This window comes from Sinohyriopsis cumingii, chromosome 13, assembly GCF_028554795.1.
Source record: "Sinohyriopsis cumingii isolate HCF-2022 chromosome 13, ASM2855479v2, whole genome shotgun sequence".
Taxonomy (NCBI): domain Eukaryota; kingdom Metazoa; phylum Mollusca; class Bivalvia; order Unionida; family Unionidae; genus Sinohyriopsis; species Sinohyriopsis cumingii.
This window is the reverse complement of record NC_142973.1, coordinates 66455768-66466366: the sequence shown is the minus strand read 5'-3', so window position 1 is coordinate 66466366 and position 10599 is coordinate 66455768. Positions and strand designations below refer to the sequence as shown.

The 10599-nt window shown below is 34.9% G+C and overlaps 1 protein-coding gene across 1 annotated transcript; it reads left to right on the top strand.

Annotated features, from left to right (window-relative positions):
* The first annotated feature begins 497 nt into the window (after positions 1-497).
* Positions 498-10599, top strand: LOC149785757 (retinol dehydrogenase 7-like). Its single transcript, XM_089931237.1, has 5 exons — positions 498-636; positions 3090-3423; positions 4011-4272; positions 8894-9057; positions 10149-10599. Exons 2-5 carry the CDS (start codon positions 3093-3095, stop codon positions 10364-10366), a joined length of 975 nt encoding a protein of 324 aa, XP_089787363.1. The 5' UTR covers positions 498-636; positions 3090-3092; the 3' UTR covers positions 10367-10599.

The following is a 10599-nucleotide window of genomic DNA, read 5'->3' as shown; positions in this document are numbered from 1 at the left end:
ATATTTTTTCTCCAGTAGCTGACAGACGGAAATTAACCACAAAAGTAACAGGCCCATGCCACAGAAATGGAACTAATGGCCCCTAATTTAATTGAATTGCGGAATACCGTGGTACGTATCACGGTACATTCAGAAATACGGCAGTACAAAATATTTCGTTGTAGCCAGCTCGATTTATCACAATGTCCATAAATGTATTTTGTCACTAGAAAACGAAGCTAACAACAAATAAGAACAAACAAGGCATCTTTACAGATTTGAGGAGTAGCATGTACTTTCTTTTCTTTAAATTTAACCTATATTTGAAGACATTGTCTCAGAAAGAGAGAGAGAGAGAGAGAGAGAGAGAGAGAGAGAGATGCTAAGTAGCCGTTACTTCGTCAAATAACTCTTTCAGTCCTTGTTTATGACTTTGTTGGCATAAACATTACCCTCATTATCTCTTGGCATTTGTTTGCTGTCTGAAGATAACTAACATACACCATATCAGTAGTAACATCGTACTAAAGGTCTCATGATAAAATAACGGATAAATAAACGCATATTATAGGCTACAAAATCATATTTTGCTGACGATACCGGTTGTGGTCTTTTCTTCCAAATTTGCCGCCCGCAGCTTCCCTATCGTACTTAGAGGTAAGATTTAGATCAGCCGTTCGAGTTTTCATCTCCAATCCCTACCTCCATAGACTACTAAAAAAATGTCAAGACCGCGTTTCACGTCTGTAAGCTACTTCTAATTATGTCGCAATGTTTCTATGGTCATTTCAAAGTTTAAACGATGTCGGGGAAGATTCGGAACATGACGTCATCTATTAAATTAGGTATTAGTTTTAAACGATATTTGGTTACTGTTAACCTTTTATCGTTTGTGGTTTTGACGTCTGTCATAAATACAAGTTGTTGAATCAGTCATGTGTGCTTTCTGTCTTGACAACGAATTATAAATGAGAAATTGGTATTACTTTGTTGTTGTTTCTGTTGTCGTTTGCGTGGTGTCAATACACCGTGGGTTATGATATATGTCAAAGTGGATCCAATACACACTTGGGCTATGATAGATGCAATTGACGAGGTGGTGCAAAGAACGAAACTTAAATTAATTGCGGAACAGGATTTGTGGAAGGACTTCGTTTTCAGTAAAGTTTTAATATGAAAATGGACACGCTACCTCTCCCTCCCTCCGAATATATTGATGTACCGACAGCATAATCTCGAAACGAGGTCAATGACAACAATAAGAATTTGCCAAAAAGCATGCTAGATTGGAAAGATAGGTATCTAAAAATAAAGATGGATGATCTAGTGATATAGTATTTATATGTTGCTTCCTAAATGGGGATGACCCCATGAACCATATATGTTGACTAATTTCTATTTTCTCAGCACATGATTAATGTGGTATCAGGGTCTTTCGTTCTAGGAATGGACAGTAATAACCAAATCTTAAAACAATTTGCAAGACATTGGACATTCTCCTGGTATTTCGTAGCTTCCAGTCTGATGAGAATTGTCCTTGATTCTCACAAACCGAACTCTAGTATGATCCTGTCCGCCTCGTGTGCATGCATGGGTGCGTGTACAATGTCGCAGAACTCCTAGGTATATGATGGGGATTGGTTCGAATGTCTGTCATACTTTCGAAAGATGCAATGTAAAAAAAGGAGCGAAGTAGAACAGAGTAATTGTGAAGCTCTTAGGCTTCTGCTTCCTATTATTTTTTTTTAAATTATCACATGGTGTGTTACGGATAATTGTATAATCCTTTTTGTTTATAATATAGTTTTTATTTCAGTCATTTGGGTTGATGACGTTCGTATTTTGCTTCTTTAAATCAGTTATGCATATCGGATTATGTGATTGTATTCAAGGACTTGACTATTTAAATAATTCTATCGGATTATGTGAAACTTTCAAGGACGTCAGTGATATTCTACGTTCACGGGGCTACATTGTAAAACATTTGGATATAGAACTGTGATGCTTCAGTGGTGATAGTACGGTAGCACATAAACACATTAGAACCTCCATTCAGAATACTTTGGGCAGTTTCCGGATTAGTGAGAGGTTGATACTACAATTTAGGAGCTTCTAGGAATTCATACTATGTGAATTATTGTTAATTCTGTCAGTCTGTTTGATTTTATATTTTATTTGAATAAAATATAGTTTGGAAAGTTGAAGAGATGCTTGTTTGGTTTACCTTGTCTTGTTATTTAAGTTTAAGCCATTGGATGTAACAGTGTACATAGTTATTTATATAACCTTACGGCAGTCGTATATATCTTCGCTACTTAATACTTAGCTACGCCATGTAGCAACGCTGCTTATCCATTGCAATGTCAAAGACCTGACAAATCGAAATCTTCTACGCGCAAAATTCATTTAACTGGTAAAATAATAAAACATACTGTTATCTGGCTTGGTTTAATTTCATATTATATTTACACTAGTATGACGTTCATCTGAACCATATTTCAAAGAACTTCAGGATATGTGCCTTAATTTAATTGATATATTGCATTTGGGAATCATGCTAAGGTCTGTTGCAAGAAAACCTCTTGAATTTGTATTCCCCATTACATGAACCAATGGTATCTTAGAAATAGTGTACAAAGAATTAGATCGTTTGCAAAATTTATTGTGCTTGGAAAAATGTTTAATAATATACTGTAGCTACTCATCTCACGGAAAATGTTTAATAAGGTACTCCTCTTAGCAGATATTCATTTTCTGCATATGTGCTTACTTTCCTTTTTGAAGCTCCCGTTATTATGGGAATTTTCATCACTAAGAAACCACAAATCTAAGGCGATGTAAAAATATAATTCATAAAGTCATCAATTTTGTTATTTTATGTATAAGAATTACTACTACCATTGTGCCTATTCTTTCTATTTAAATTTGAGTTTCGTATGTTATCCGGGGAAGAATTGAGAGATAATTGTTTAGTGCGTGATTGGTATGCGGAATAATGTCTCTGGGCACTCATGGACACGTGATGTGCATGTGGTTTGTGAATCCCTGAAAGGTTAATATATCTTATTTTTTCTTTACACTTGTAGTGATTGTACTGTTCCATTTTACAGAAGATGCTCTGGCTGTGGGGACTGACGATTTTTGTGTCACTGTTCATTTTGTATCAATTGTACCAAGCAATTTCCAGTAAGAAAATGGTAGACAATATTGCTTCCCGGTATGTCGTCATAACCGGATGTGATACCGGATTTGGAAACCTTTTGTCCAAGAGGTTAGATAGTATGGGAATGAACGTCATTTCTGGTTGTCTGACCGACGATGGCGCCAATAAATTGAAGGGTGAATGTTCAAGTCGACTTAAAACTATCATACTAGACGTAACTGATGAAATATCGGTGCAGAAGGCCGCTGCCATTGTAAGAAGAGAATTACCGCAGAACACAGGTATACAATTTGCATAATACACACATAATTTGGAAGATCACAAGTGGACAGTGCATGAAACAATGACGATATCATTATTTATAGTATTTATTCTGATCTTTTCGTGATATTTTTTTTTCTTCAAAATATTGTCATGGATTACTTAAACTTTAATTATCCGACTACTTTGATGCCTCTCCCCTTCTACGATATATTAATACATTTTTGCAAGAGCTGATCACATTATATTCAAAGACTTACTTCGGTGATGTACGTAAAACGCAACCTGATATATAAGTTTTTTCAACTCCGTGCGCGAAACGTTCTTGATTTTTCATGCATAATTACAACAAAAAGTAGGTTAAATGCACCTCACCGTCTTTCTTCGAAATGAGACCAGTCAAAGAAAAGCCCCAAACATTATTTTGCTTAATCATAAAAATGTAACCAAAAAAAGAACATGCTTATCGTTCTAAGTTTGATCAAATTTAATTTGACTTCTTGTCCTCGTTGCTATTATTAGTTTTCAAATGTCCACTTGTGTCTGTTCTGCAGACTTTGAATTCACAAGTCTTTTACTAATAATTGATATCTTCACCTATTATTAGGCTTATGGGGTTTAGTGAACAATGCTGGGGTGATGCCGAATTTTGCACCGATGGAGATGTTAACAGTGGACGATTTCAAGGCAGCTTGCAATGTCAACCTCTTTGGACCAATATCAATGACCTTGAACTTCCTACCTCTCATTCGACAAGCGAGGGGACGAGTGGTTAACGTATGCAGCATTGTCGCAACGTCGGCTTATCCAGGGCTCTCTAATTATTGCATTTCCAAGACGGGGCTGGAAACATTCTCAACTTGTATTAGGTAGGTCTAATTAATTATTGTTTTAGAGATTAAATTTGTGCTTTGATGAGTTGAAGCGGAGTTCCGTGAAAACTAATTCCTAGCAAGAATGAGTTTTGAAAATATCCTTCAAGAAAAATGGCAGTGATTTGCTTAAAGATATTGAGACAAAGACTTTGGGAAAATGCCGACGAAATCTTTTGTTTGAAAAGATTCATGAATATCATATAGAGTCTGATAAGAGTTCAAATTGTTATTCCTACTATGTCATAGCACGTTCCATTCATAACGTCATGTGGCGAAATGTTAGTGGAACGATCAAGAACACATTTTAGCCTGAAGTATATCCTATTGGACGATATTTGACATATAGCGCATACATCGCCCACCGCGATATTATGTAAAGTGGAATTAAAGTCTAATCATGACAACGTCAAAGAACTAAGCTGGGCTGTAAATGCATGTTAAAAATAAAGAAATTTATTCTTCGCTGTTCTTTAGAAGATAAACCAATGACCAGAAATAAACAGAAATTTCCATTTCTAATTTAAAATTGAAATACTTTGGGCATTCAGTCATAATTAGATTAATAAATTGTTATGTATATTTCATTTAATTGTTTGCTTTTAGTTTTAATTTCTTAAATGAGTTCATTTCTGCTTGATCTGATTTTGTTTTTTAATTTCATTTATGTAAACAACTAATAATAGCTTCATTATTCTCCGTGTGTATGAACTTATTATCAGGATTATTATTCAGGTAAACAAAAAGATTTAAATATGTTGATCAGGGTCAGGGTTTTGGAGATTCCTAAGTGAATTTTATAGGCTATTATGTTGTAAATAAACAAGGCTCATTAGATCATTCTAAAATGCTATTTTCCATTAGGTAATGGTTGTTTTTAGAAAATGCTAATTGTGACCTGAGGCCAAGCAGAGAACTATATTATCTTATGACTGTGAGGATTTTACCAGTTGTTCTTTTAAAATCTAGCACTTTAAGTTGTATTATGTTGTGACCAGTTTGAGCTCAATTTTATGTTCTTAAAATTATTGAATTCAGGTGATTATTTTCTCTGGCAATACAAAAGTGCTCTTACAAATTCTTGAATAAAGACATTCATTGGAATTTATACTGAATTCAAACCTGGAATAATATGTATGTGATTCAACAAGAGACTGTTGACACATCTGTACTTCGTAGGCTATAACAGACACGTCATCGCCTTCAATTTTGGATCTCTTCGGGACTGAGATTTATTCAGGACTTTTTATTACTAGGACTTGCGTCTTTAATTCTTGGAGTTCTTTGTTCTCATTTTCACTTTGTATTCTAGGGAAATAAATTATTGTTAAATTTTACAAAACTTGTTACCTATACTCTTTTCTGTTACTTATTTCAAGAGCATAGACTAGTAACAAAATATTAACAACCTAAGTCTACGTGTTTTACGCCATTTCATTCACACGCTACGTCAACGGAAATTTACGAAGTTTCAATCAAACTTTCAAGAATAATTTTTATTAATTTATATGTAAAGATTGATTCTGTTAAATAAATACAGAAGTAAATTAATATTATTCACGTTGAAGTAATTCCGATCCTTACTAGAAACGCTGACGTTGCCACCGCTTCGCTCAGATACGCTATATCTTCGTCTCCTGTAATCAAAGTAAACTTCAAATATATCTTCTACATATAGGTAAATAATCTTTGCAAACCATTTTCTAAAATCAAATCAAAATTATGTGAATGTGTTGGCTTGTGAACTTGATGAAAAAATATTGCGAAATTCCTGTATTGATTTAAATACATTAATTCTGTAAGGGGGGGGGGTATTTTATCGAAAGAAATGAACTATACTCGACTCCAGTGCACTGAATACGTGTCTATTGTATACAGTGGAGTAAAAACGGAAGTAAATAACTGAATCGAAGAGGTACAAATAAGCCGCTGATACTTTTGCGCAGTACTCTCGTTACTGCTTGGCTGTGATCGTGGGAGTTTTCCCGTTCTCTGTCTATTGGAACCACTTTATTTGTATAACACTATCAAGACTAAGATGGCCATTTTTGCACTATCACAAAAACGCTCAGTAGTAATTCATATCAGAATATGTCCCATTTACCCAATCTGATTAAAATCATATCTCCGGTACCAGGATCAAAACTCCAGTCGACAGTTATTTGGGTTTTTTTCCGATTGAGAAAAAGATTAACAGTGTATTTAAACATGTAAGATTGTATAATATTTGGTTTGGGTAGGGAACGGTACGGTAAGATTGTATAATATTTGGTTTGGTTAGGGAACGGTACGGTAAGATTGTATAATATTTGGTTTGGTTAGGGAACGGTACGGTAAGATTGTATAATATTTGGTTTGGTTAGGGAACGGTACGGTAAGATTGTATAATATTTGGTTTGGTTAGGGAACGGTACGGTAAGACTGTATAATATTTGGTTTGGGTAGGGAACGGTACGGTAAAATTGTATAATATTTGGTTTGGTTAGGGAACGGTCAATTCAACTGTATATCGACGTGTGTCTCTACCAATCTAAACAACCGGCTGTTCGACAGCTCTAGGCGTCGTCAATCATATTTGTTCCAAATAACCGATGTATTAAAATAGTTAGAAAACACAAAAGTTTGCATTCATATCTGCGTCCCGTTCTTACACTTTAATGAAGGATGGTGAAACTATTATTCCGAGGAAGGAAATTAAAATAAGAAGCTCCGTGTTATTTAAAAAGAAGAGTATTATTCGTTAAAATGCACGTACCTGCGTAACTACATACATACATACATACATACATACATACATACATACATACATACATACATACATGCATGCATGCATGCATGCATATATACATACATGGTTATGAAGTGCCGACTAAAGGTAAAGCGCGGAAAATGTAAAAATGAATTGCACACGAGTAAACATTAAGTATGACAAGATAACATATTTTATATGCCAATTTGTTAGAAGTCAGTAAAATGAATATAAAATATCAGGTAAAGACGAGTATGTACAATCACCAAAATGTGATTAAAATTTGATGTTTCTACCGCATTCACTTTAAAAGCCCAAAAGTTTCTCCGGTGGTACGTCCTGGTACTTTCACCTCAAAATATTTCTGGATCACAGTGTGGACTACCGTACGTACAACATCTGCATATTTTGCAAATAGTTTTGTATGCTTTTTGAAATGCATAGCGTTTTTAAAAAATAAAACTTCAAACAAACTTGCTTAATGTTATGATGAAAATTTCCGATTTGGTCGAGCATGCAAGTTCCGCACAAAAAAGAAACAGCAATTAGCCTTGTATACGGTCGAAGAAGTCTAATGTATGTTCGAAGAAGCAAACTTTTTTTAGTGCATGAATTTTCAAACAGCAGATGTAAACATGATTGGGTGAATATTTGTGTGCACATATGTGTGCTTTTTAAGAAGGAAGCTTTATTGCTCCGACGAAAACAAATCTTACTGCCATTATGCGTAAAGCGAGCAGGTTTCCTTCCTATGATACATTTTCATGAAATATGTATCAATTATAATCACCTTACCCTATCCTTGGAATTCATTTTTTGTGTGGAAAAATTATGCTAAAGAAGCTGTTTACCCAATTCCACCCACCCACCTCTCTCTCTCTCTCTCTCTCTCTCTCTCTCTCTCTTGGGTAATGTGAACTAGTCTAAAGTACGCTGACTTTAGCAGTTATTGAAAAATGGGGAAAATGAATTTGCCAGAGTAGACAATTCTAACTTTTAATAGTATAATGCAGTGCTGTCCAACCCGCGGCCCACGGGCTGATTTTAAATGGCCCGCCAGAGCTCGAGCATCTATATAGTCGTTGCTTTTCAGTTTTCTGCTGCGGCCCTCTGCTTCAAGAAAAACATTTTTTCAGTGGCCCATGGTGTCCAAATGGTTGGACAGCACTGGTATAATGAATGAATTATAAAATATAAAGAATACAGCAAACGAAAACTAAACTAAAATCATATGCTAGTTTATTTTAAATTTACTTCCAAAGTTCATTATGTGAGCAACCTTCCTCCTCGTACCCCGAGTACATTATTATGTTTTCATTTTGAAGACGTTTCTGACATTCTGTGTCCATTTTTACTTAGCTTAACCCGATGAGAGCGAAGTCGTTTTTATTCATCTCTGTAGCACCCTCGGACAACCTTGCCAGCATCATATAGGGTCCTGATGTTCCGAATAATGAGCTTTGGGTGTACACAGGGATTTTAGCTGTACATCTAACATTTGGCTTTCACCACACTGCGTTAATTTTGTTCTTGCATGGGTATGTTTTCCTTCCTTAGCCAAGTGGCTGGTGAGTTGTTAGAAATGTTTCTGTAATCGCTGTAATCAACTGAACGTGTGACCGGCCAATCCAGCTTCACAGCGCCGCCATTTGTTTTGGGACATATCTCAGTAGGTTTTCATGGTTGAGACCAGTGTAGATTTCTGCGCTAAGTTCTTTTCAATTCTTTTAAAGTTAGAAGATTTTGAATTATAATTTTTGAAGTGATTTAAGTATAATTGCTTATTCAATCGTATACTTGTTCAAATGCGACGCATTTAAACAATTAAACCAAGTCATTGTAAGTTTATGCGCCACTGTATTTTTGTAGACGGGAGTTATACCGGAGCGGTGTCACAGTTCATACCATCAACCCTGGCGGATTTAAAACAAACATCACAAACCAAAAACGATTGGAAAGTATATTCCGAGAGTCATTTAACAAATGTAGTGAGGATTTGAAAAGTTTTTACGGTGGCAGAATAGCAAAGAGAAGTAATCTCTCTCTCTCTCTCTCTCTCTCTCGCTCTCTCCATAATGCCATGTAGGGTGTCAGCATCCAATTGAATGTCGTTCTCTATATATTTTCCTGCAGCAAGAAAAAAGACGAACGAAAGAAAACAAATAAAACAAGCAAAAATAACAAATCAAGCAAACAAATAAAGCAGCGAACAAGTGAATAAGCAAACAAATAAAAATAGGAAAATAAGCAAGCACCTATGTATATCATATTAGTCAATGAACATATTTGTCCCACGGTTACTGCTCCAATATTATAGTGAGATTTCAGGGCTTTTATTTTTAAACAATAACAAATCTTTTCAGAAATTATATATATATTGGACCTCAAGCAAACCGAGATAGTAATAAAATAGAAAATTGCAGTTTTCGAAACAAGGAAGAAAATTGATTTTCATTGCCTAATTTTTATATAAGATACAATGTTTACGCTGTATAATTGAATGGAAACATTTTAACATTTTTATGTCTCAACTAAATCATTAAAAACTCTGCCTGCATCCAGAGAATTATGTTAAGTTTTATTTGATTGTGGTGGAATTGCTGGGTAATATTGTTTTTGGGTGGAATACAGGCCATGGCTGTAAGATATTTTTGGTAACGGAAGTATAATGTTTTGACCTGATATGCATGTAAAAATAGTATTGCAGGCGGATATTTAAAAGTGGACACGAGCAAGACATGTTGTTGTTTTTGTCACTTTAGTCATGTATTTCACGCGTCAGCTAATTCTAGAAATCTCTAAACGCCGCACATGATACCCATCTCAACTGTCAATTTGCTATCATAAAATTTTTATTACAAAAGATACAAAAAAAAAATACTAGAATTTTGCTACTTTCGACTGAAGTGGTTGAAAATTAGGTCACTTGAAATGAATGTGCGAGTTAATTACCGAGGAGAATTATAAGAATGTTTTCTTTTTCAAATTCAAAATCATCATGTTCATACATTCTGCTTGAAAGTAATATAATTTTGAAACTTTGCCGAGGATCTTTTTAAACTATGTACAGTCTGGTGACCAAATGTGTTGCAAGTAATTGTGTTTTTTCTCTCTTCACTTTCAGTCAGTTATGGCATCGGTGTTGTGGACACACAAGTCTCCTTTAAACCACATCTTGTTTCTGATGCTATGGTACACGCTTTATTGTCTCAGAATCCACAACGTGACTACATCGTTGGATATGATGCACGTTTCTTCTTTAGGCCGATTTCTATCCTTCCAGATATAATTAGCGATTTGTTGTTTTCGTGGCCAGCACCTTATGGTGAGAGGGTCATGTAACTGGCGTACATTGAGCAATCAATTTGACTGATGGGTATTTCCATTATATTAGCCTTTGAAGATAATCTAATATGCATACAGCAAATACAGCAGATAATCTGGAGTCAATCTAATTTGCTTCATAATGAAATATACTCACTAATGTATTTATGATAAATTAAAAACGGCAATAAAATGTATTATGGAATATTTCCTCGTTTCATAACACCCTTTCCTTAAGCTTAAGCAATATA